This window comes from Apis laboriosa, unplaced genomic scaffold (assembly GCF_014066325.1).
Source record: "Apis laboriosa isolate Shangri-la unplaced genomic scaffold, ASM1406632v1 scaffold26_cov146, whole genome shotgun sequence".
Taxonomy (NCBI): Eukaryota; Metazoa; Arthropoda; class Insecta; order Hymenoptera; family Apidae; genus Apis; species Apis laboriosa.
Genome location: NW_025222592.1, coordinates 2,284,561 through 2,311,979, shown reverse-complemented (window position 1 = coordinate 2,311,979; position 27,419 = coordinate 2,284,561). Strand labels below are relative to the sequence as shown.

General features: G+C 22.3%; 3 protein-coding genes and 1 long non-coding RNA gene across 11 annotated transcripts; 1 reads left to right on the top strand and 3 right to left on the bottom strand.

The window, feature by feature from the left end:
- The first annotated feature begins 26 nt into the window (after positions 1-26).
- LOC122713986 (protein scarlet) lies at positions 27-27,194 on the top strand. 8 transcript variants are annotated; one of them, XM_043934905.1, is made up of 16 exons: positions 12,161-12,265; positions 12,428-12,471; positions 12,630-12,665; positions 15,639-15,804; positions 15,954-16,002; positions 17,298-17,347; positions 18,172-18,305; positions 19,765-19,917; positions 20,812-21,050; positions 21,807-21,903; positions 22,472-22,714; positions 23,882-24,115; positions 24,976-25,111; positions 25,837-25,942; positions 26,274-26,374; positions 26,916-27,194. In XM_043934905.1, the coding sequence occupies exons 3-16, from the start codon at positions 12,642-12,644 to the stop codon at positions 27,095-27,097; spliced, it is 1,914 nt and encodes a 637-aa protein (XP_043790840.1). In that variant the 5' UTR covers positions 12,161-12,265; positions 12,428-12,471; positions 12,630-12,641; the 3' UTR covers positions 27,098-27,194. The 8 variants fall into 8 exon arrangements, with proteins under 8 accessions (XP_043790844.1, XP_043790841.1, XP_043790843.1 ...); XM_043934909.1 differs by lacking the exons at positions 12,161-12,265; positions 12,428-12,471; positions 12,630-12,665 and adding exons at positions 27-80; positions 243-318; XM_043934906.1 differs by lacking the exon at positions 12,428-12,471 and having other exon boundaries at positions 12,147-12,265.
- LOC122713835 (ATPase inhibitor mai-2, mitochondrial-like) lies at positions 1,435-2,611 on the bottom strand. The gene is made up of 3 exons (XM_043934628.1): positions 2,508-2,611; positions 1,833-1,965; positions 1,435-1,666 (listed from the first exon to the last, which is right to left on the bottom strand). The coding sequence occupies exons 1-3, from the start codon at positions 2,552-2,554 to the stop codon at positions 1,535-1,537; spliced, it is 312 nt and encodes a 103-aa protein (XP_043790563.1). The 5' UTR covers positions 2,555-2,611; the 3' UTR covers positions 1,435-1,534.
- On the bottom strand, positions 3,257-7,786 carry LOC122713834. Its single transcript, XM_043934627.1, has 3 exons — positions 7,339-7,786; positions 4,253-4,640; positions 3,257-3,530 (listed from the first exon to the last, which is right to left on the bottom strand). The coding sequence occupies exons 1-3, from the start codon at positions 7,624-7,626 to the stop codon at positions 3,283-3,285; spliced, it is 924 nt and encodes a 307-aa protein (XP_043790562.1). The 5' UTR covers positions 7,627-7,786; the 3' UTR covers positions 3,257-3,282.
- Positions 19,774-22,833, bottom strand: LOC122713836. The gene is made up of 3 exons (XR_006346531.1): positions 22,712-22,833; positions 20,820-21,031; positions 19,774-19,879 (listed from the first exon to the last, which is right to left on the bottom strand). It is a non-coding gene; the product is annotated as an uncharacterized LOC122713836 (long non-coding RNA).
- Positions 27,195-27,419: the final 225 nt, after the last annotated feature.

Here is a 27,419-nt window from a genome sequence, read left to right as displayed (position 1 = left end):
TTATAAGAGTGATTATATTTCTTAACAAAAAATTAATAAATTATGTAGACAATAAGAAAATTTATTAAATGTTATGATACGTAAGTAGTTCAAAATCAAAATTAAAATGAAATTAACAAAGAAGTAAAAATACTTTCTTGCTAATTTTTTTACGTCATTTTATTTTTTAAAAAATAAAATAACAGAATAAATTAACGTTATATATAAAACAATTTAAAAATTACTTTATTTTGTTTTTTTAGAAAATTAAAAAAAGATTCAAAAAAAAATAATGAAATGAATTGAAAAAACAATGGCGGGAAATGGCATGACATCATGGTGAGTTTCATAATAAAAAATGTATTCTTAACTTATGTTTAAAACTTAACTTAAAACGTAACTTATGTTTCAAAAATCATAAAAACTTACATAGGTTTTTCATTTTAAAATAAAAATTGGAAGAAAAACTATCGTATTTACGATTCACTTTTTAATTATAAAATGTAAAACTTTGAATTACATTGACTATACTGCTCGAGTATAGATTTCTAATTTTAATATACAATATATTATTATATTCAATATATATATGTATATATATATATATTATTAGCAATTATTAAAATATGTCTCAAACTATCAAAAAAAAAAAAAAACAATTATAAAAAGAATATTTTTTTTATTTTTTATCACTAGCCGAAATATCTTTTTCGAGACCTTTTAAAAATCGAAGATTTTCATTAATAGTACGGTTATATTCATCAATTTTATTTTGCATCGACGTAACTTCATCTTGCATACATTTTACTTCTTCTTGCATTTTTTGTTTTAACATTTCTAATAATTCTTTATCCTGGGAAATAAATGATCAAATGTCTTTATTGTTTATGATTATGTTATTTATTCAAAATTACCTGTTTGTAATAATATTCAGCTTCAAATGCAATATCATCATTTGAAGTTTTATTTTTATTAGAATCACTGTACTTTCTTGTAAAATATCTGGAACTATTCAAACCGAACAAATTATCGGATTATTTTTTAAAAAATGACATAACCATAAAAAAAATTTTTTAAATTTAACTATAAATTGCAAATTAAATTTTTAAATTTTATTATACTTACTTAATCTTGATTACTTCGGACGAAAATTTTCGTATACAATGTCGAAACATTGTTTTTTATAATTTTTAATATTATTAATTTTACGAAAAAGAAATCGCTCAAGAAATTGAACGGAACAGAAATTTTGCGATTTTCTGTCATGGACAGTGAAACATTTGAATATAAATATAATCGAAAATATTGAAATAATCGATTTGTATTGAAATTTTTTCATTTGAAATGTATATATAAGCTTTGTTATTTTATAAATACAGAAAATAATTTGTCTATTTTATATTCAATATATATATAATATATATAATATTTTTCGATTTAAAAAAAGTACAGACATAAACGTCTACTAATTATTATTAATAGTAATATAATAGTTACAAGAGCATTACATTACAAAGAATAACAATTCGCTTAAAGAATAAATACATGGATAATTTTATTTCTTATCCATATCTGTGATTCTTTTTTTATGACGGTTTATGGCTTCTTGATGACGTTTAATTTGTTCTTCATGAAAAGAGATTTCATCGTGAAGGTCTTCTTTAAGTTTTTGTAGCTGTTGCTTTTGCTAAAATCAAAAAAATCAAAAAAAGACTTCTAAATAAATCCCTTCCAATGATTACATCATATACTTATGTTTGTAATATAAAAAAATAAAATAAATTAAAAAAAAATAAATAATAAATTAAATATTATAAAAATTTAATTAGTACCAAAAGAAAATAATAACTAACCAGATTATAGAAATACTGATCTTCATGAGCAGCTTCCATTTTTCCAAAAGATCCTCCAGCTTCACGGATAGAGCCACCACCACCACCTCCTTTACCTGCTCCAGATCCACGTTCTCCAATCATTCTTACTTGGCTAAGATGATCAAATGATCAAACTTTAATTAGTCTCTCTCAATATTAATAGTGTCAAAAAAAAAGCTTTGACGCAGTAGTAGCAGTTAAAAATATACAAAGTATATTTATATCGTCAATACAATAAATACTTGAACATAAAACATTCATATTCACATAATAAAAAATATTTCAACTGTAAATTATAAATGTTATAATTACAAAAAAAATTAAATAATTAAAAATATACATGAAAACCATATATAACCATCTTTTCATAATGATAAAATCAATAACTATTACATAAGTACATATCATGAAATTGAAGAAAATCTTACAAACTTATTAGAATTTATAAGAACATATTTCAATCTAAAATTTATTGTAATTTATTATAAGAATTATCTCATAAAAAAATAAATGATACAAAATATATATTACTTTTTATTATGCAAGAACTGTGTAAAAGCCGGAATCAATTTAAACTACGCAAAAAAAGAAATTTATATAGAAATGTATATAATCTATTTATTAAACATCCTTATAAAATTTATTTTTTTGTACCTCAACAAAGCCATATTTCGAGAAATTGTAGTAATAACTCGTTGCATTCTAGATAGAAGAATTATAAAATATAATACTTCCGTTAGAAACCATACACTACTATAAGAAAGAGAACATTACGATGTATTATTCCATTACTAGGATGTCCGCGAGATGGCTGTTCTGATACACATTTGGCGGCAATATTAATTCAATTTTTTTACATATAAAATTTTTATCATATTTATCATAACTTTAAATGTAAAAATTAAAACAATTAATAAAAAAGAAATTTTTAAAAATATAATGTTTTCAAGAATACATATGATTACCGATAAATTTAAAAAATTTAAAGAAATATGATCAAAGTTAAAGTAAAAAAATTTTTTATTTAAAGTAAACTATTTTAACTAGAAAAATTTTTTAATATAATTCGTATTCACTAAATTCATTATTTATTTATTTATTTTTCTAATAAAACATCATATCCTTAAAATTAAAAAATTAATGTTGATATAAATAATGTATATATTTATTTTTCACAAAAAAAGTAAAAATTTTATTCTGAAAAATTATTTTAAGTAATATACAATTAATATTATTTTTTATCTATGTAAATAATCTTAAAAGAGATATCTTAAAACAGATATGAATAATATTAAATAAATAAAAATTTAAATAAAATTTTGTTCCATTTTTTTGAAATATTTTTCTATTAGAAATAATTAATAATTAATTATTAATTAGAAATAATTAATAATTTTTATTTATTCTATAATAAAACAATTATAAAATATTACCTATAATATTCAGCAGCTTGATTCTCCACAAGTTGTCTCTTGATTTCGGAAGTTTTCAATTCGTTGATCGCAGTCTGTTTCTGCAATTCTACCTTTTCTAAAGCAATATTTAACATTCTTAGCTTCAACTCATGTTCTCTCTGAGCCATTTCGAACATCCACATTCTTCCTTGAATAGATTCATCTTGTTCATTATTAAACCTACTGTTTCTTTCCTTCATGTAAGACGTAGATACACCATCTTCTATTAAAAAAAATAGATAAAAATTAAACAAAATTATTTCAATTCCTTTAAAATCATAAAATATTTAATATATGTTTTATTTATATATTTTGTTTATTTAAAATTTTAATTTATTATTCTCTTCACTATATGAAATAATATTTAAAAAAAAGCTATGGATTCTCTATTACGATTTTCTTTTTTTAAATTTTAAAACAATGTTCATGTTTGTCTAAAGTAACTAATGGAAACTAGGTAGAAGGTGACTTTATGTATAAAAATAAATCGAAAAGAATAATATTTTGAAATTTCGTTTTCAAGAAAATCGAGAATTAAAAACTTATTAAATATTCATGAATTCTTTTTTTAATTCTAACGATGAATAAATCAATTATCATCAGATTATATCAATTATCATCAAATTAATCTACATGTAAAGATAAATGAAAAATATAAAATAAAATTTTATTTAAAGTTAATTTTTGAAAAAATTTATTTTATATTCTCTACTCATTTTCACATATAAAATAATCTTCTAACAATAATACAGTAATATAATAATATTAATATAAACAGTATCCAATCGAAAATCAAGTTAAATTTTCGATTAGTTTTTAAATTCAAATTTTTCAAAAACTTCAAATGAAAAAAATTTTTTTTTTCGATTTATATTTACATATAGAGTTATTTCCAGTTATCAAACGTTCTATAATACGTATATATATTAAAAAGATTATAGATACCATCGCAAATCATAGTGTCCATAGAATTGAATCCTTGTTCAGGCAAATCTATCGGCTCCTCCTCAGAAATCCGTAATCGTTTTTTTTGCGAGACACCTGGTTTTTCCTTAAGAACTTCACTCTGACTGCTATCCTCCTCTGTATTGTATTCGTCGCTATCCGCGTCAACTTTAATTTCGTTCACCGTAGTCACTTCCGGCGTGGCGGCCGTCAGCTTGTTCAGAATTGCCTGCAAACTCGTCAAATTTTCTGGACTTCTCCGACCGTTTTCGTCCGAACGATCCTTGTCTCCGTCGTTTTTTCTCGTTTTTTCCATCAATTTCCATACTTCGATGGAAAGATCTGATGGGCGACATTTGGCCGCCTCTTCCGGCCCCAAGGTTTTCATCTAATTTGTAATCGGTACTCGTGTTATTTTTGTGTAAAATGTAAAATCATAAAACTTGTGATGCTTTTTTTATACGTTTCATATAGGAAAAGGAAGAAAATGTTTATATTTTTTTTTTAAATGTTTGCGTGTTATAGGTTAATGCGTTTTTTAAATAAGAAATAAAGAATTTGGTGTTTTCTCCTCGTATACTTTAATTTTTAATTAAAAATAATTTGGGTGTAGATTAAAATGATTTTTTAATATTTATGTACAAAATATATATACATATATATATATATATATATTTGTATGAAAATGATAAAGTTTTTGCTTTATTTTTCTATTTTTTGAAAGTGATATATGTATGACAAAATTTTAACAGAAAATATAAGATTTTGTATTGTTCTTTATAGAATAATTTTATTTTGGTAAGAACATCTAAAAAATATTGTTCTTATTGATTAAATATATTAATATCTCTTTTGTATAAAAAAGGAAGATAATTTAAATAAATTTTATTGAAGGAAAAGTTCGTTCGTTATCGATTCTATAATTTGGAAATTTGTAAAACAATATTTTTATTTTGTTATTCCAATAAATATGGTTTTAATAATTGGATATTCACGTAGGTATTAAAAATTACACGAATTAAAATATGTTAATAAATGTGTATTTATAAATGTTTAAAATAATAGCATCGTATGATCAAAATTAAAATATGTAATCATTAATATACAAATACATATGTATAATACATATTAAAAATAATTATTTCAAATATATATATGTGTTTATGCATTTATATTTAAATAAACGTGAAATAATATTATTTGCTAAAAGTCACATACACATTATTTGTTTACTGTAATAAGAACATGACAAAAAAATCACAATTCTAAAGAAATAAAAAAAAAAAGAGTTTTAATATTTAAAGCTATTTTAATCTTATAAGAAGATCCTATTAAAATTATATTTAGATTTAAAATCTAATTTATGAAATTTCATCAACCTTAAATAAAGATATAAAAAAATAATAATTTTTCAACAACAAATTATTTCTTCATATAAATTATTTTAATAGAATAATTAAAATAAGTTGATCCTATCATTATCATTATTGTATTTATTATTAAAAAAAAATCCATTTTAAAAAGATCAAAACATACAACGTTTAAAACTATCACTTAAAAACTTTTTCTCTAATCAAAAAGAAAGGTTCTTGAAGACACGCTCATTCATTTTTCAAACATTCGATCAATCATTATTGTTTCTAAAACCGCGTTTACATTAGGCAACTTTTGATCGAACATTGAATTGATCAAGTTCATAGTAACATAATATTAACGACTTTTGATTGTTCAATGAAAATAGTTCAGAATTATTTAAAAATTTAACTTTTTCACGAATTTTAATAACTTCGAAATGTTTTGTTAAAATCATCATTTATATAATTTCTTTCTATGTTTATTTATATATATTTAATATCATTTAACTTTAATTTCCAAGAAACTATTTAAAAAAAAACATTTAATTTAAATTTATAATTGATAATATATATCATATTCTGCTTTTTATGATAAATATATTATTATTTATATTTGATATATTGATAGATATACTTATAACTTAAGATAGACATATCAAAAATTTTAAATCATGTATTTTAACATTAGATAAAAAAATAAATAGAAAATTAAAAAATTTAATAATTAAATTGAATCATATAAATTTCTAAATGTATGTAATAATTATAATAAGTTGATACAGTTTCAATCGAATTAAAAGTAATTTATATTACAATGAATTATATAAAATGTAATAAATCAATAAAATTTAATCTTATATAACCTAATCTAACATTAACTTTTCTCCTTTATTGTTTAGATTATTATTAGGCGACAACATCAGAAAGAATGTATTTGTAATTTAAATTTGATAATACTTTTTTTATGAAAATATCTGAAATTAAAGTAGGAATATATATAGCAAAAAGTTTTTCAAAATCACAACTTTGATAATATATTTCAAAGTCATTGAAATCAATAAGCAGGCTAAACTCTTATAGTGGATGTCCTTTTTATAATCGTAGCATTAAGGCATATATTCAACGAACAGTTTATAAATATTGTTTGCTGGCTAGTTCGCTGCATATTGTTTATTATTCGCAAAAATATTCATGAACATAGTTTGTAAACTATTACAATTGTATCTCACAAGAACAACAGTGTAAATATTGTAAAACATAGATATAATTTATAGTTTATACGCATTTGTCTTATAATGCTATAATGAACGTTTAAACTTTCTTTTTTTTTTGACGTTTGTGTAAAATTGTGAAAATAATTCGTCTATTTTCGATCAATTTAATTCACGTTAGAATAGTTTACATATAGTAATAAAAACAAACTAACCTTCAGTCAAAGCTTCAATGCTTATATTTTTCACGCACTGAATAATAACACAAATACACAATATTATCGACAGATTAGAACTTAACCTTTCGTGTTTACATTTTGGATCGTTGCTTTTCCATCACATGCTCTATATATATATATATATTTAAACAATACGATTCGTCGAAGATCAATTAGTGATCAACCTTGGATAAGTTGTCTAATGTAAATACGGCTTTTATTTACTTTTAGTTAATTGATTTAATCGATCACAAATTGCTTAATATAAACGCTAATCGATGGAAATGCAACAATTGATTAACCTTTTCCGCAAAAGTATACATCTCCATCCTCGCCTGCGACTTCATTCTTCTCCATTGTTCTCTCATTCTGGTGATATCCCTGTCTGTGGAGAATATTCCGCGAAAGGCACGATGAATCTGTTGCCAGGCTAACATTTTCATCGCGGACGCGGCCGCGTCGATTTTTTTGTTTTCGATTGCATTCACGTGTCCCTTGATTAACGAGAATAAGGCGTTTTTCTCCTCAGGGATCCAGTTTTGTGTCCTTTCGCGTTTTTTCAGTAGCACAGTTGTCGAATTCGAACACATTTTCGATTCTTTTTTCGTTTTAATTATTCGTTTGATTGGAATTTTTTTTTTTTTTTTTTGATAATATTATTAGTGCGATACGCATATAATTTTTACGAATAGTTTAGTAGTAATTTCGACTTAACTACACGACAAAACATGCGCACGACTGTCAACTGTTCACGACGCGATTAGATGATGTTTCTCGCGCGTTTACTTGTTTAAGCTCTGGTTTAGCACAGTCGAGTGTTTAACGTCGACACGAATACGCGTACAGCTTGATTGGAAAGTTTGCGACACTGTACATTTCTTCATCTTTTTAGAGATTTTTTAAATAATGATTCGAACATAATCTTAATTTTGTTGATTGAATCGTTCGATTTGAAAATTGGAATAGTATTTCCAAAAGTCAAAAAAAAAAATAATTTTTATTAAATCAATCTTCTTTCTTTATCAAAATTAATTAAAATATTAAAATTAACAATAATAAAATTATTGTTAAAAATTTCTTTTATTATAAATAAACAGAAAATATTTAATTATTATGATTAATTTTTTTTTTAAATGGCTTATGAAGGAAGAAAATATTTTATAATATTTAAATATTGAATATTTTAAATTAATAATATGAAAGAAATGGCACAAGATATATTTATATATAAATTTATTTCTTGTAATTAAAATCAATATTGAATAAAAATATTATCTGTAATATTAAATATTGAATGATTAATTGATAAAAATGAGTTAAATCACAATTTGTTTATTTCTCTTTTCTTGAATAAATTTGTTAAATTATTTATTAAGAGATGAAAATTTTTGTTATTAACTTCATCAACATAATATATTATAAAAATTATTAACAAATAATCATATATATTATTAATTTCTAATCAAATTTTTTTCCTTTTAAATAAGATATTTTATATTTATCGTGATAAAATCTAATCGCAGAAATTAATTAAAAACTTATAATGTATGACTATCTACAAAATATCTATACAATGTAGAAGTAGAATATTTGCAATGTTGTTACAGTTTTCAAATCTTATCTTACTTATCACTCTCATACTTTACCAATATATCATTTTACCGACATTAATGGCCTAGAACAATTATTAATTCTTACTTTTTAAATCAAAATAATTATAATTATAATAATTAACTCTAACATTTTCTTTTTATAAAAACAGAAAATTATATATCTACTTAAAATTATATATCTACAACAAGTTAATAAACGATTTTTAATCTCGAACAAAATATGCGATACCTATTCTTCATCGATTCAAAAAATTTTGAAATATATTAAAAAAAAATCAAATTTTAAATTCATTAACTCCTATTACATTCCTAAAATAATTATATATATTAATCCCAAAAATTTTCGAAATTATATTTTACAATAATAATTGACGATCTTATTAGCAATCAAAACATATATATAAGGATAAATCTAATAAATTAATAAGTCATATTTTTTAAATTTTCAGTATAATAATTTTGAAGTTTATTCTGTTACGAAAAATTATAATATTTTTAAAAAATATAATCTGATCAGTATCAATCTAATTAATATTTGTTAAACATTTAATAAATTTATAAATTTTTATTGTTTTCGAAAACAAAGATCGTGAAAAAATTTTATTTTTTTTTCTTCGATTTATTTTTGCATGAAATTATCATTTATCAATTATAGCACAATTTTTGAAACGCTTTGTACAGATAATTCTACAATTTTTATTCTAAAATCGATCTTAATTTTAAAGTTAATGGAACGAAATTAAAAATGAATGCAAAAATTTAACAAATAATCGAAACTTTTACATATAGAATCACCACGATTTTTGCAACATCCTATATGTATAATTCTTTCTTATTCTAAATTCTGTCTTTAATTTTTAAATTAATGGAATGAAATATTGAAAACGAGTGTAAAGAATTTAACAAATAATTGAAATTTTTGCATATAAAATCACCACGATTTTTGGAACACCCTATATATACATAATTCTTTCTTAATTCCTAAATTTTGCCTTTATTAATTTTAAAGTTAGTGGAACGAAACTAACCCTTTGCAAAGGGTTAATAAATGATCGAAACTTTTCAGAAATTAAATTAAATTAAATTAAAGCCTTTCATCGAAACTTTTGCATATAATAAGTAATCTACTGTTAATATACACGTCGCGGATCAACGTTTGGTTAAATCGGAATTAAGGGTGGACTAAACGTCGGCCATTTTGACATGGCACTAGCTAGGCGCTCGATATTAACAAATCTTCGATTCCCAGCCGGAGAGAAAGAGGCAGCGAGAGAGACTGAGAAGAGACGAAAGGGCAAGGGAAACAGGATTGTCAAAGGGAGAGAGAGGGTGATTCAACGTTCCGCGCAACGCAAACATTGTTTCGTTTCATTTCGCAATCCGTCGTGGAATCATATTGCGCCGATTCCAATATTTCCATCGTTTTACTGCGATTGCGGACAATCTCACGCCGATTCCACGCTAAGTTATCCATCTTTCGTTTTTCGTTGGAAGGATCGTTGATTCGATCGATCAATGATGATTATTATACTGCTGGATGTTTTAGATATGCAAAGATATACATAGAAAAATATTCGAAGTATAGTATGTGTTATGATATTTGACTAATAAAGCAGATAGAATCGATGTAAGATTCATTTAAAAAAAATGCAAATATAATTAAGGAAATTATTCTTCTTAAAATAAATATGTATGTGTATGTGTGTAATGGATATGTCGATAAACAATTTATCAAATTTTTAACAAGATAACATTATTTAAATGGTAGATGTTTATAGATAGTTTTTCATATTTGAGAGTAACTTAATATAATTTTTAAAAAATTAGAACTTTGTGACATAATAGATAAAATAATAATAAAACAGAAAAATAATTTAATGAAATTATAATTAAATCATAAATTATATTGAATTTCATCGAATTTTTTTAAATATTAATGATTCAATTATAATTAGATTACATTTATCGTAATCTTAAATAAGTTTATAATAAAAACGAAGATTTATAGAGCATGAAAATATATAATTTGATATGTATAATTATATATTTAACAAAGCGATGTTATATTTTATTTATTTTTATTCATAGATCCGATATATTGTTGTTTACATATTTTTCATGTAAAAAGAAAAATTTATAGAAATTTTACTAAAATTTTATTGACCAAAATTGATTTCATATTTAATTTGCAAAAATCCAATTATTTATCTACTCGAATATTAAAAATCAATTTGATCAACTATAATCATATTGGTCAAATTGAAATATATGTAATCTTAGAAACTTTTTAATTTATAATTTAAATTAATCTTGCTTTTAATTATTATAATTTATTTAAATTATTTATTATAATTTATTTATTTTTTTTTATTTAAATTGTAATTACTTAAACTATTTTCTTAAAATAAAAAAGTTTATGGAAATATGTAATTAATTTTTTGAAAAATTTAAACAATCATATAAATATCTGAAATTAAGTAAACTAGATATAAATTTTTTTTTCAATTTTAAAAAGATTCATTTATTCTTTGCTTTTTCAAATAAAAACTTTCTAAAACGATTTAATCAAAAATAAAATAAATAAAAATGGTCATACATGTAAATGTTTGGCTTCACAAACGATTCATTTCATATTTATCATTCGATTATTTACTTTGACCAAACAATAGTAATGAAAAATATTTTATACAAATTATTGCTATAAAGAAAGAATAATTATAAAGAAGTATTAAATTTAATAACTATAATATTGAAAAGAAAATGTGGATAGATAAAAAAAAATAATATCGAACTAAAATCTAATTTAATTTTAACTTAAACTTATTTCAAATACAATTTAAATCGAACTTAAATCTATTTAATCTAAACCTAATCCGAAAATCCAAACACAATCTAAACCTAATGTAAAACTATCTAACTTATACCTATCATAAACTTGTTCCAACCACAATCCAAATCTAAACCTAACCTAAATCTACTTCAAACGTTATAGGTGCAATTTCTAAACCTAACTCAAATCTATTCCAAACCTTTTATCAACATCTTGCTTCAAAAATATTTTTTATATACAATTTTATATATATGTATATATATATATATATATATATATATATATAAAATATTCTTTATTATAACAACAGACACATTTATAATCATAAAAAATTGTTTAAAGTAATAAACCTTCATTAATAAATAATTATCTTTAATTTCTAAAAGAAAAAAACAATTAAAATTTAACTTCCAACATTTTTGTACCAAAATTACCATTATGTACAAGAAGATCATTAACCATTACAACTGAATACACCCCATCTGAAGTAGCTTTAGCATTTCTATCCGCCAATCCGCTAAGAAATACGACTTCTTGTAGCATAATCCTTTCACTGTTTCCACCAACGAGTTCGTTGTATCATAGTCGTTGTATAACGGTCTTCCGTTCCATATAAGACACACAATCGCTTATTCTTTCACAAAACCACTTGCGATGGTGTCGCGAGCAAAGCTCCACTCTGGTTACTACAACTTGATTAGTCTCTGGTTTTAATTCCTGCACTTCATTCAACCGATACGCCATAATAAAAACTTGTAATAAAAACTGTAGAAACCTGTATTATCGGTTAGTTCAGTGTTTCGTGAAAATTATTCTATTTAAAATTAATTGTAATGATAAAAGTGATAATTAATTTTAATGAGAATACTATATTTTAATGATATTTTTTAATTATTCGTCGATAATATAGATAATTACTTAATAATCACTTATATTTTATTATACAAGATGTTACATAATGGCAATTGCGTGTTGTTTGATGGATCTTCGAGGTATTTTTAAATTGGTAAAAATTAATTGTAGTAGATCTTATTTATGTATTTATTTTCAATTATTTATAAACAGTTTGTCGAGTACATAATTTGTTGTTTGTTGGTGATTTGTGAATAAATTAAGATAATTAGAAATATTGTAGAACTCTTTATTATAGTGATTCTGCAGGATGATTTTCTACGACACGATTAGAGTAAGTGAATATAATATTTGCTTTAATTATAATATAATGTTTTGATTATGTTCAAAAAGATTTTATTAATTGATTATTTTGGAAAAAATGAAATGTAGAAGAATTAATAAAAAAAATTTTTAAATGAATTTATATAACAATGAGAATGAAGAATAATTTATTTGTTCAAAATATTTATTAATAATTTGTCCATAATGATATATGAATTTATAAGAAATTTTATTCTTATAAATTTTTATAAGAAAATATTTTGATTATGAAATATTTCATAGTATTGAAAGATATAGAGATATCATTATAGACCGTAATAATTATTGGAAATTTAAGAAATTTATATTTTACATAAAAATAAATTGAAAATGAAAATAATAAAATTTTCTGATATATATAAAATTTTTTAAAAATTTGTAAAAAATTTTAATACGATAATATGATTTTTTTATAAAATTAAGGCAAAAGAAATATAATAAATAAAATATCATAAATTATAACTTAATTATGATTAAATCTTATATATTTGTTCTTATAAAATATTAATATTATATTCATGAATACCTTTGAAAGGATTGATTTTAGAGATTAAAACATAAACATAAAATGGTATACAAATACATATCACTTCAAGTTTATTTATTAAATTACGAGCAAATGAAGTTTATGTTAGATGGAGCTGTTTCACTCTATCTCCATCACTCTTTGTCTAAACTTTATTTCTTTATAACTTAATAAATATATCTCAATTCACATTTTTGTATCCCAACTTTTGCATTTGATAGAATTAATCTTCTATCTTCATAAGATATCCTGCGAATATATTAATATTGTATGTATAGTCTATCTTATCAATGTGAACTTAAAAAGAATAAGATAAAATATTTAATCAAGACAAATGTGCATCAAAGTGTAACAAAGTACTTAAGTATAGGCACACTTATTTTCAAGATTAATTATATACGAAATTTTCTATTTTAATTACCAAATAAAAAAATTAAATATCTTTTGATGTTTTCAATAAAACTTTTTTAATTCTCTTTTTTTTTTTATATTGTTCATGCATACTTCATTCGAATTATTGTGAATGATTTTTCAAAATTTCACTAAATTTTCATAAATATTTATTTTATATAATATTGTATTTACATTACATATTATATATTTATATTAATATATTATATATTATATAATATTTAATGATATTTCTTATATTTTATATTTTACACATATTGCATAATATTTTTTTCCTAGATGAAAATTGTAAAGATATAAATTTACAATAAAAATTTAAATTTTTTTAAATTTCCAACAAAGTGTTAAAATATTATTTATTTTATAATTTATAAAGATATTTATTTTACGACTTTAGATAGATATCAATGATATTTGTATTATTATTATTAGGAAAATATTCTCATTTTTCATAGGGATATTCTTCTCGTGTACGTGATTAATTTTTTCTTTTTAAAAGTTTTGCGGTTTGATAAATACATGCATGCAAGTTAAATATGATACATTTGCTTCATAGAATTCTTCATATTTTATTCTTATATTTCTTCATATTTTCTTCATATTTTTATTATCTTCTATATATTTTGATTCATATATATATATAACGAATATAAAGTAAGTTTCTTTTAAAAATAAAATCTTTATTTATCAAAAAATTTATTTATATTCGAATTTTTAAATCTTAGGAAAAATAAATAATATAATTAAATATTAAAAAATAAAGATATGTGCAAATATCTTCTTTTAATTATTACATATATATGTTTCTATTAAGAATTTAATAAAATTTGAGTTTTGAAATTTTCACTTTGAAAAAAAATTTACATATTTGTTATTTATATTTTTCTCGAATAAATAAATTTAATAACTGAATAATAAATACAGTCAATATTTTTATAATACGAATATGATGTGATTAATAATCTCAGATATACCAGATAAACGATCGTGTAGCAATCACTTTTTATTACATTTACTTTTTAATCTGTATTAATTTAGATTTCACTTAATCACTCGATTTCGATACAATGGATAAAATAGAATTATAAGATAATTGATTGCATTATGTATTTCCTTTTAGTGAAACAAATCTTATGAAATTTAATGTCATTATATTTTTTTTACAAAAATATTGCAAAAAGAAAACAATAATAAAATATTTATTATAAATAATTAGTAATAAAAGAAAATTTTTATTTTATTTATAAAAGGAATTTAATTTTAAAAAGTTGATAAAATAGATATAAATATATTAATCTATAAAAAAATTTAATTAAAAGATAATACTTACATAAACAGCTTTATATTTATTGATTCACAAGACGGACTTGTGTTTTATATAATCGAACCTGATCTCATGTTAATGAGACGTTATGGAAGGGTTGCTCATTACAATAAACATTCTTGAATAATTACAAAAATCTTTTATGAATCTATTTAAATTTTTCTTTTTTTTCCTTCTTTTTATTTTAATTTTTTGCGTTTCATAATAGTGATTCAATTCTGAATAATTACGATTGGTGATTTTAAATACATTTACGTTTTATCCATTCTCTAAACACGAGAATCACATTGGAAACTCGATGGACGTTACATCGATTTCGTTTTTACTTTTGTCCATCTGTTTTTTGAAAATTTTCTGAATGATGCGTCATGAGTTTTCAGATTTTAAATTTTAGATTTTCAATTTTATACAGTTTATGTTACGAATATTGGAAAATTAGTTGTGTAATGAAAAATTTTTTTTCTATTTAAGTAGAAGAAAAATTATAAATTATATTTTTAAAATAGATTTCATGAAATTATTTACTGGAAAAAAAATTATAAAATAAATTTTATTAATATAGAAGATTATTTATTTATTTATTTCCTTTATAATGAAATTATTTAAATTTAATTTTGATGATTGAAAAAGAAAAGAAAAAGAAATAAATATCTCTAATTATAAATTATATCAAATTTTTTCAGATGAAGCAGCAAGTGAAATATCCTTCTTTATCTTTAAATGTACCAAATGATTTGTGTTTGACTTGGAAAAACATTTCTTACACGGTCGAAAGAAAAACCAATGGCGGCAGTCTTCGAGCGATTTTCGGTTTTCAATACAGTGAACTTATTCAACTACTCCATGGAGGTATATTTTATATTAGAAAAACTAAAGAAATAATATATAATTAGATAATATTTTAATCAAATATAGATAGATTAAATCAGGTATATATATATATATATATATATATATATATATTATTATAAAAGATTAATTCTTTGATATGCTTTCAGTCAGTGGTATAGTTAATTCTGGAATGTTGATGGCAATTATGGGACCAAGGTAATCATTGAGAATTTTTCTCTAACTCTGGAATACTAAATTCGAATCGTGAATCATTATTATTCAAAATTTTCAATATATATAAATAATATTAATAATTAGTTATATAATAGTTAATATAATTTTTTTTAATAATTTTGCAATGAGATTTAACAATGTTCTAATCTAATAAAAATAATTTTCTTATAAAATTTATAGATTATCATTTATGGATTACAAAATTTTTTTACTTAAAAATCTTTTGATTTTAAAAATTATTCCACTTTACCATATAATACTTTACTTAATTAATTATAGATAATCATTAAAATTAAAAATCAATTTTTAATTCATTTTCTCAACTTAGAATATATTAATTTTAATAATACTTTAATTTAAAAAAAAATATTCTTTCTCTAAAGTTTTCAGATTTCATAAATTATTGAATATTAAAAAATTTTCTAAAAATCATCTGATTTTAAAAATTCCTTCGCTTCTATTATAAATTATATATCATATATGACACGGTATAGTAAATAGTAGATATTAAAGATATTCCATTTTATTCAATAAAATATGTTTTTCCATATTCCAATATAATAAATATAATTTTTTTTATAGAATTTAAAATTTTTAATCGTTATTTGAAGACTATAAAATTTATTTAAAATTAATTAAATTAAAATTAATTAATTAATTAAATTAATTATTAATTTAAAAAAAAACTTCAAACCATAGCACACCAAATTCATTTCACATTATCCAATGAAACTTTCTTCTATATTCAACCATTCAAAACGATCTGCTCATTCATGCAGAATATTCTATATAACACGTTAAAATGTGAAACGTTATAAAAAAACATTTTTTTCACCGCCCCTTGAATTCAGTCAGTAAAACAAATTTATTAGATCATTAAAATTTCAATTGGAGCGTTATTAACAAAAGCTTCACATGTAAGATTTACACATCTCGAGAAGTTGTTAACGCTTAACGTTTTCTGGATTAAGATTTTAACGTCTCTCTCTCTCTCTCTCTCTCTCTCTCTCTCTCTCTCTCTCTTTCACACACACACACACACACATACACGCACGCACGCACACACACTACTCCTTAACCGAGGGAACAGTTTGCTGATGCGTTTAATATTACAGTGTGCTTAAAAAGAGGGTGGAGAGTAGAGCAAGGGGAAATAAAATTGGATGTGCCGAGCGTGGCTCGCGAAAATTGCGAGTGCTTAGTATTCCAGGGTTAATTGTTTCCAACAAGAGGGTTGAAAGTTTTTCTTTCATTCAGAGGAACTTCTCGATTTGCAGCGGTGCTGGAAAAACTACCCTTCTTGCGACTATTAGCAGACGTGTCAAAGGTTCATAAAATAATTTATTTATTTTATTAGCTTGTATCTCTCTGTATAAGATTTTGAAGTTTTAATTCTTTATTTTTTTCTTTTTAAACAATAGGTTTTTAGCAATATTTTTTTTTGATTTTCTTAATTTTTATTTTTATTATATTATGTTGTATACATTATATTATATCATGTATAATTTTTTTTTTCTCTTAACTTCTCTTCTTATTTGATATTAAAATGAATTTGAGAAATGATAATTCAATTCAATATATTCCAAATATATTTCAAATTTCTTCATTCAAAATTATTTTTATATAAATAATAATATAAATAATAATAATTTTTAATTTTTTGGTTTGGTGATTCTTTTGCTTTTTAATTTTTAATTTATGAATTATTATTATTGAAGATATCATTCTTTTAATTCATTATTAGAAATCATTATTAGCAAAAAAGAATATTAATAATGTATTAATAAAATTAATGAATTAGTTATTTTACTAATTTTAAATGACTTTGTTTCATCCTATCTTAATTAAATAATACATATATTATATTTTATTTGTTTATATATTTATTCTTAAAAAAATTTGACAAATTTATTTTTACATTTAAAAAATTATCTCTTTTATATAATTTTACAAATTACAAGGATATTACTCAAAAAAATTAAGTTCAATAAAACATTTTTCTTTTACTTTTTAAAATTTCAATTTTAATATAAAACAAGATAATGTAATAAACATAATTTTATAAAATTAGAAAAATAGGAAATTTTCTTTATCCTTTCTCAATTTTTCTAATCAAAACAAAGAGATTTTTGATCGATATGTTTTCAATAGGCAAAGCGACAGGTGACGTCTTGTTAAATGGAAAGCCTATCGATACCGAGCAGATGATAAGGATATCTGGATTCGTTCCACAAACGGACTTGGCAATCGAATCGCTGACAATCCAAGAGCATATGGAATTCATGGTTTGTCCAATTACAATAGTCTAATTAATTTTACAATGACTCTTGAGTCTTTTCCAATCACATTCTTTTAAGAAATTTTCTGGTTCTCAGAATGATATGAAAATATTCTTTTTGATATGAATTTTTCAGCTTTTATTATAAACAGATAAAAATAATAATTGATCCATTAATACAAGTAGGACTGGAATTATCCAAATATGCAGATAATAGTGTCATAAACTTATTTATTATTATTAGATTATATAATAAATGATCAGACGATAGAAAAATAGAAAAATTAAAAAATTCTTATTTTAAATTATATATTCCCATTTATAATTGGAATTATTTCAATTAAATAAAGATATAGAGGTGTCGAAAGTGTTTCTTTGATAAGTAATAATTGATTTCACGACCGACAGAAGTCCGTAAATTCAGTCCCTTCGTCCATTAATCACATTCATTTTAATGGACGATAGAATCTCGTGAAACATGATCGAATCGTGAATAACCGGTAACTGGTCAAAGTTTATGGGACGGCTCACGATACAGCGGATCGAATAATCAATTTCGATAAACTCGTATCGATCACCAGTTAGCGATTTTAAATAATTGCCTCTTATTCGAGATCGATAAAGTGATTTATATCGCGTAGAGTATAATATCCTGATTCGTTACACGTATAATAGAATGAAATTGCGTAACTATGACAGATCGAGATCCCTATAATTGAATTTAATGAAAAAGAGATTTCTTTGTTGAAGATATCGTGCTCTTCGTTTATTGAATATTCGATTGAAAAAGAATTCATAGATCATTACTTGGTATTGCAAGGAGAAAAGTGTGATTTTTTTATTTTTTTATTCTTTGTGATTTTATTTTTTACAACTTTTATAATTTTTATTTTTTATGTTTTTTTTTATGTTTTAATCTTTATGTTTTTTTTTTTTTAAGGTTTGAGATTATTTATGTGCAAAAGGTCTGAAAAGTGTGAAAAATTTTTTTAAATACGTCACATTAATTAATTTCGATTATTATTTCCAATACTAAAAATTATTTATCTTTCTGTCCAAAAGTCTTCTCAATTAATTCGTCATTATTTGACATATTTGGTATATTATATTGTAAATTTAGAATTGTATTACAAAAAGTTTAATGAAATTGAATAATTTCAAAAATATTGAATACCAGTTAATACAATAAGTAATTCAATTCTTGTATTATCCAAAGATTCAAGATCAAATTTCCAGAGTAAAACTTCGTCTAAAATTCAATATTTCATCCATGGTGAAAAGTTCATTTCATGTTTCCATTGAATGAAAAATCTAAGCGAGAATTTTATGAATTTCCGTTTATAACTTTTAACTTAAAAAGCTTTATCAATGCTCAACTGACCATCAGCATCGACTAATTCGTTTAAATGTTGAATGATTGGATTTCGGGCCCATTAAAACTTGGCGATTGTTCTTGGTCGATCAAGGCGTGCATGAAAATGGACAGAAGGCTGAGGGCCAACTTCAGACGGCAACGTATAACGGTTCTGTTGAGAGAACTTGGCCTGGCAAAATGTACCTCCACAAAATTATCCGCTCTATCTGGTGGTGAGAGAAAACGTGTCACTCTGGCTGTTGAGGTAAGTTAATTATTTCTAATTGAAAAATTATAAAAAAAGAAATTAAGGGGAAAAGTTCAATTTAATTTCAAGTTTTCGAAAAATTTTAATGTTTTCAAGAATGGAAGATCAAATATAAAATTTTTTTAGGTTTTTTAGGTTTTGGAAATTGAAAGAATAACAGAAATTCTGAAAATTTCAAAATTTATTTATCTTATTATATTGTAAACCGAGAAATTTTAATTTTTAATTTTAATTTTTTTAATTTTCGAAGTCTCAAAGATAAAAAATTTTAAAGCTTGAAAATCTTAAAAAATTTCAATTGTTAAGATCTTCAAATTTTTGAAATTAAGAATTCCATCTCGATCTCAAATTCAAAAATTGAAATCATAAAAATGCAATAATAAAAACATGAAACAATTCAAAATTCCAATAACATAAAATAATATTTATCATATATTTGTCTTATCTATTAGCAATTATCTATTATTTTTTAATTATTATACATAAATTCATAAATCTCAACAATAAAATTTTCAACTTTCAAACTTTTGATTCTAAAAATCAAAACAAACATAAAATACACAAAAATATTGTACACAAAACTTACATATTAAATTATGCAATTGAAATTTATTTTAGATAAAACAAGACAGAAGTCATTCTTCGCTTTGCTTTATTTAACGTAAACTTCAATTATTTATAACTTAATAAATAAACTTGAATCGATATTTTTATATACTAAATTATATTTTTATGTTTTGGCCTTTAGAGTCGATTTTATTATATCAATTGTATACATATACATTAATCAATATCTTATAGGACGAAAAATGTGTTAGGAGACTCACGTTTAATATTGGCTCACAAAAATTCCTTAATATGAAATACACATAGAATAGAGAATTTTTCTAGCTACTCACCGAGCCGAGCATTCTCTTTTGCGACGAGCCAACTACCGGATTGGACAGCTATGGTGCTATGACTGTGGTGAGGACGCTCAGGGAAGTGGCGGCCAGCGGAAGGATAGTCATTTGCTCGTTGCATCAACCTGCTTCCGGTTTATTGGAGATATTCCACGAGGTTTTACTACTCTCTAGTGGTAGAGTTGCCTTCCAAGGTTCCTCTATAGATGCTACGGAATTTTTCGATAGGTTCAATTGTAATATTTATTGTATCTGTTATTTAAATTAATTATCATTCTAAATTCATTGTTATATTATTGTTTTATTTAGTATTTGGCATAAAAATTTAAAATGGATTGAAACAAATATTAGGAGATTGAATATTTGAAATAAATTATTTGTGCAGTTATTTGATATTTAAACTTGCATTCGGTGTTAATTTAAATTGGCATGTTATTTAGATTTTTTAAAAAAAGAATATAAAATTTATAAAGTTAATTTTTGTGATATCTGTATTCAGTTTCAGAGCTTGAGAATCTCCTTAAAATTTTAAGATTTTTATAATTTTTTCTCAAAACTCAAATCATTATTTTTAAGGAATTTAAAAATTTCATACTGTTTTATCAAAACTAACTATCTTAAACATATTTATACATGGCAAATATAATTCATAAAATATAAATATAATATTTTTCAAAATTAATTCTTAAAAATCATAAAAAATCAATTAAAAATCAATTAATTTTTCTCTAATGTAATTTCTTTTCACAATAACTTGAAGGATTAAAAATTTACAAATATTATGTAAACGAAAACAAAACAATGATCTCAAAATTAGAAATTATATATTATTTTTATAATATTATTTTTATAATATTATTTTTTAAATAATTTATTTTAATTAATTTTTTTATTTTATTAATTTTTTTTTACTATTATTATTAATTTACTAACTATTTTTTTTATTCAACAATTAATTTAAACATAATCTTATATAATTTACAGTTTGAATCTTCCTTGTCCTCCAACTTTCAATAGTGCCGAATTCTACGTTTCTCAGCTATCCATTATTCGTGACAAAGAGGCTGAGAGTTATAGAAAGGTATTCGAAACAAAAATTGATAAAATCAAAAAATTCACAGCTTGTTCCAATTTATGAATATTTATCCTCATTTAAGTAATAAAATTATTCACTTTATGCTATATTAAAAAATTATATGTATCTAATTCATATAATAATAACTAATCTATCTTTAACATGATATTTTTTGGTTGATAAATTATAGCAATTCTCTTATAACACAGTTTATATAAAGTTTAATAATATATATTGTTTAAAAATTGTAATTTCTTTTTTTTCTTTTTCTTTAAGTTTATATTTTAAAAATATCATTTCTGATACGAAAGATCATTTTTGGTAATACAATTTAACATATAAATTTTCTAAAATTATATTCCTATGTAATTTCTATGTTATAGAAAGATTATTTATATAAGATATATCTTTAATTTAATTATAATTAAGCAATACTGAAATCGACAAAAAAATCAGCTTATGAAATTTCGTGAAGTAAATTCTTCTTCTTGGTATCTATTTAAATTTTAGTTAAAAATAAGAATTATTTCGGCTGCGGTCAAATAGAAAGTGAAATTAAGATGAACATGTGCAGGTAAATTGGATCTGCGATCAATACGAGAAATCTAAATACGGTTTGAGGGTGTCGAAATTGATCGAATACTTTTGCGTCACGGAGTCCATGAAGCTGCCTTCCATATTTTCAGACGTCTCTTTATCTCTGAAAAATTTCAAAAAAGCTCGGCTTCTGACGCAATTGCACTGGCTCGTATGGCGTATCTATCTCGACTACAAGAGGAATTACACGACTCTTTTCTTGCGATTCATAACGTACATGGTAAGTTGTCGTTAGCTCTGCTTCCCTTTTGACCAACGTTAAGTCGTCTGATCCCCTTCCGGTTGCTCCTCCGCTTTTGTGCTTTAATTGTTCCTCCATCATAATCTCGGCCATTGTTGCAGAAGCTTGTGCTAAATTAAATATTAAATTGAAGGAAAAATTAATTTCTTGAGGGATGAACATATAATTAAAGTAGAAAATGTAATATAATACAATAATATATATAAGAATAAGATAATTATTATTTAGGTAATTTTATTGTATGTAATTAATAAAATTAACGATTTTTATTTTATTACTTAAAAAAAGAAATGAATCGAATATATTTAAATCCAAATCTCTCTGATCTAAATTATTATTTATGATGAATTTTGGATTATGTGAATTGAATTTTAATTTATTTTTATGAAATTATAAAAAATTTATTTTCAATTAAATTATTTTCAATTAAAAATTTAAACAGAAAAGATAAATGTATAAGTGCCAATACTTTTTAAAATCCATATTATTTATCCTTAAAGTTATAAAGTTATGGTAAATTTTGGAGAAAATAATTTTTTTTCTTATGAATTTTGATGATATAAAATTTTATACGTATTTATCAAATTTAATAAAAATATTTCCATTTCAATTTTTTTTTATTTATTATTATAGATTATTAATCTATTGTTCAGATAGAAGTTTTATGATTTATTATAGGTTATTCTACTTAATTGATCTACTAATTTCAAATTTTTAACAAATAATTTGAATACTTTTATAGATTATATTTATAATCCTTAAATTCCAAATTGAATCATTTACTAAATTATTTTAATTCTAATAAAATCCAATATCTACAGATTGAATTATATAATGTTCTAGTTGAATATATACATATATTCTATTTTGAAAATAGAAGAAGACCGAAACTTGTATCATTTCCTTTTGAAAAATAAATTTCTATAAAAGACTTTCCAATATTATTTGAAAAATAAAAGAAGTATAAAATTTCAAATATTCCAATATATTTTGAAAAATGATAGATATTTTTAACTAAAAAGCATTTTTAACTAAAAAGCAAAATAGATAGATATTGTCTCTTTAATTTGTATGAATTTCTTTTAATTTTTCCCAATTTCATCCATCTCTAAATTTTCATTAAAATTGACAAACGGCTTTTTAAAGTGTATAGGAGTGCTGATAGGGTTACCCTTTATGAACATCTCGAGACAAGCAATGAATCAAGACACTATACAGAATATGCAAGGTCTTTTGTACTTGGTGGTCGTCGAGACAGTGTTCACCTTCAATTATGCCGTTTTCTATACATTTCCAAGGGAATTGCCACTTTTATTACGCGACATCGCTAGTGGACTCTATGGTCCAGCGCCATATTACATCAGCAAGGTTATCGTTTTGGTGAGATATATTTGATAAATGTTCGATTATCAATAAATATTAATCTTTATATCAAGATATTTTTACCATTTATTTTTTCCAAGATATATTATTTAAACAAATAATTTACTTTTTATATATGAAAATAGCAAATCAGTAAATAAGAATCTTATTCAAGTTATTTTTCGAAAATTTTTTTGAAAACGATTTATACATTTAATTTAAAATATTTTTTAATATTAAAATTTTCATTTGATGAATCAATTAAATCATTATGTTAATGGTATATATAAATAATAAAAAATATAAAAAAATATAAATATAAAAATATAAAATAATAAAAAATATAAAAATATAAAAATTCTTTTATATCGTTATTTAGCATATTTTGGTATTTTTAAGAATCTTAATAATATTGATTTTAGTTACACTGATTGATTTCCATTTGTTTCTTTAAATATATTTCTTCATTATTTATAATTTTTCTTTTATATTCTTCTATTTTATTTTTATATTTTATATTTAAATAAAAGCAACGCGTATATTGTATTAATTGAAAAATAAATTTTTGAATTAGAGAATCGCAGAATTATAAAAATTATATTTATATTTAAAATAAGTGAACATTAAACATGACAATTATTAAATAATAAATCTATTAAAAAATATAGATAAAAATATTCATAAAATAATTATTGAAACAACAATTATAAAACTCTTTGTGTTAAGAAAAATAAATTTTCGAAGAGTAGAGAAAGAATATAATTTAATTGTACATCGTCCCTTTATGCTTTCGAGATATTATGTTGCCTCGTTGAATAGAAGTGGAATCCAATTTCCGATTTCAATGTACGGATAGTAGATTTGGTGGAAATTTTCAGATACCTGGGGCGATAATACAGCCATTGCTATATTCAGCTTTCATATTCGCAATCACGGGGCTGAAGGGTGGACTTTTAGGATTCGTTTACTTCGCACTGCCAGTTGTTGTCTGCGCCATTTCAGCATCCGCTTTTGGTGAGCATCTACTTGCTTAGCAAAGAAGAAGAGGAAAATATGAAAAAGAAATAAATCGATTTTTATTGAAGGAAAATTAATGATAAAATTTGATAGTAATAAAAAAGAAGAAAATGATAAAATGAAAAAAAAATAAATTAATTTATTTGCCATTGTTGTATAATTAATAAATATTTAAATGTTTAAATATAATTCTAAAAATTATTTTATATTGGAAAATTAATTTTTTTATAAACTTCGTAGCTTTCGAAGTTTTTTCAAAAAATTAACAATATATAATTCAATATTTTTTATGGATCATGATCTTTACAAAATAATTTTTCGAGAGTTACAATCATTTTTATTTACGATTATTCATATAAAAAAATTTACAATAAAAATTTTAAACATTTATTTTTTTCTATATATCATATGATGATATGATATATAGTGAGAATGTATTAAATTATAAATGTTGTATATTTAACAATAAACAACAATTTAAAATATTAGAAATATTAAATAGATTTTTAAAAATAAATGTATATTTTTCTGTCTCATTTTATTAAATTTTTATATAATTATAAGAAATTATGGAATTTTATATAATTATAAAATGAAGGATTATTATAATAGCACATTTAACTATCATAAGAGTGTCATATCTCAGAAAGCGTTGGAAAATATTGTTCTAATTATATAACCAATAATATGATTGATAAGAAGATGTGATTTTTTTAAAATAGGTTTATTTTTATCAGCGTCGTTCAAATCAATGGAGACGGCATCTCTATTTTCTGTGCCATTGGATTTTCTTGGTCTGATGTTCTGCGGGATCTATTTACATTTGGGGTAAGGGAACATTTGGGGAAACAATTAAAAATTTTATCAAGAAAAATTTGACTATAAAATTTGATTATAAAAAGCAAAATTTATTTTATATATCGGATTAATCAAATTCATAATAACTTGTTCTTATGATTCATACTTAATAATTCTCAAGATATCTTCTCAAATGTCAAATTTAAAAATCTTATTATAGCTTCAATATTATCCAATGAAAGAAAAAAAAAAGATAAAATATCAAATATATTCCATTTATTATTAATTCTATTAAGAATTCATATTCTATTAAAGAATAATGAGTAATGATGGAAAAAGGAAACGTTGAAAATTTTTCCAGGAACTTGGCGCCTGGTATCGCTTGGTTAAAATACCTATCGCAATTCTATTATGGCCTCGAAGCGGTTTCCTTGACGCAATGGCTTCTGATTGATCATATAAGTACGTAATTGCTCGTTAAAATCGATTAGATTTATTATCTCTTTATTTTTCATTTTGTTATATGAATTGTTTAAGATATAAAAAATATTTACTTGATTGTAATTATTAAATTAAATTGGAGAATCGATGAAATACAAGAAGTAAAATAAAAATGTGAAAGAAGAATAAAGAATTATGAATTTTCTTTTTTAGTTTTTACGAAATAAAAATTGAAAAATAAGAAATTCTAATATAGAAAATTTTTAAGAGAAAATTATTTATTTTTATATAAGAAAATATTTAATATTTTGCTATTTAAATATAAGTTTAACTTAAAGTTTTTAATTCATCTTTTTTTTTTAGAAATAAGATAATTATATTATTGAAAATTTTGTTATAAATTTTCAATCTTTTTTAAAATTTAAATTTTAACTTCATTCATTATTTCTTTAAAATTAAAAATTTACATCATTTTCATTATGTATATATAAATATATCAAACATAAAAATTAATTATAATTGGAATATTAAAAAATATTTTTCGACACATTTTATGTTTAAGATTGTTCTTCAGATCCGGAAGAGCCGTGTATTTCTAGCGGATTAGAGGTTCTAGAGAAATATGGTTACTTACCAATTCATTACACCATGGATATAATCGGTCTTCTAGTAATTTTTTCGTTCAGCCATCTGGCAGGTTTTCTGGTAATCAGACACAGAAGTCGCAAGGAACCTGTCTATTAAATATTTTTACTCTAATTTAAGTCACCTATATTTTTAAATTTATTTTACAAAATGCACAAATTTTTATATAATTTATTTGTAAATTATATTTCTAAATTTATATAATTAACCAAAGAATGAAATAATTAAAACATCTTGCTCTCAAAATAATTGAAATGATTGCTTTCAATTTCATTTAAATTGACAATTTATAAAACATTTTTGACATAAAATATACTAAAATGTTTATAATGTACAAATAACATTGGAAATTTTAATATTTCATTATAAATTTTAATATTTTAATTATTTTAATTAAATTATTATATATTTTATTATTAAT

Bases quoted from the DNA above. Each gene is read 5' to 3' on its own strand.
- LOC122713835 (XM_043934628.1), bottom strand. From the start codon at position 2,554: ATGCAACGAGTTATTACTACAATTTCTCGAAATATGGCTTTGTTGAG. The intron at 1,966-2,507 runs GTACAAAAAAAT...TGATCATCTTAG, and splicing joins CGAAATATGGCTTTGTTGAG to CCAAGTAAGAATGATTGGAG. The intron at 1,667-1,832 runs GTTAGTTATTAT...TTTTGATTTTAG, and splicing joins ATCAGTATTTCTATAATCTG to CAAAAGCAACAGCTACAAAA.
- LOC122713834 (XM_043934627.1), bottom strand. From the start codon at position 7,626: ATGTGTTCGAATTCGACAACTGTGCTACTGAAAAAACGCGAAAGGACA. The intron at 4,641-7,338 runs GTTAATCAATTG...ATTACAAATTAG, and splicing joins TGTATACTTTTGCGGAAAAG to ATGAAAACCTTGGGGCCGGA. The intron at 3,531-4,252 runs GTATCTATAATC...TTTTTTTAATAG, and splicing joins GGACACTATGATTTGCGATG to AAGATGGTGTATCTACGTCT.
- LOC122713986 (XM_043934906.1), top strand. From the start codon at position 12,642: ATGATTTTCTACGACACGATTAGA. The intron at 21,051-21,806 runs GTTCAATTGTAA...TATAATTTACAG, and splicing joins GCTACGGAATTTTTCGATAG to TTTGAATCTTCCTTGTCCTC. The intron at 26,375-26,915 runs GTACGTAATTGC...TTTATGTTTAAG, and splicing joins GCTTCTGATTGATCATATAA to ATTGTTCTTCAGATCCGGAA.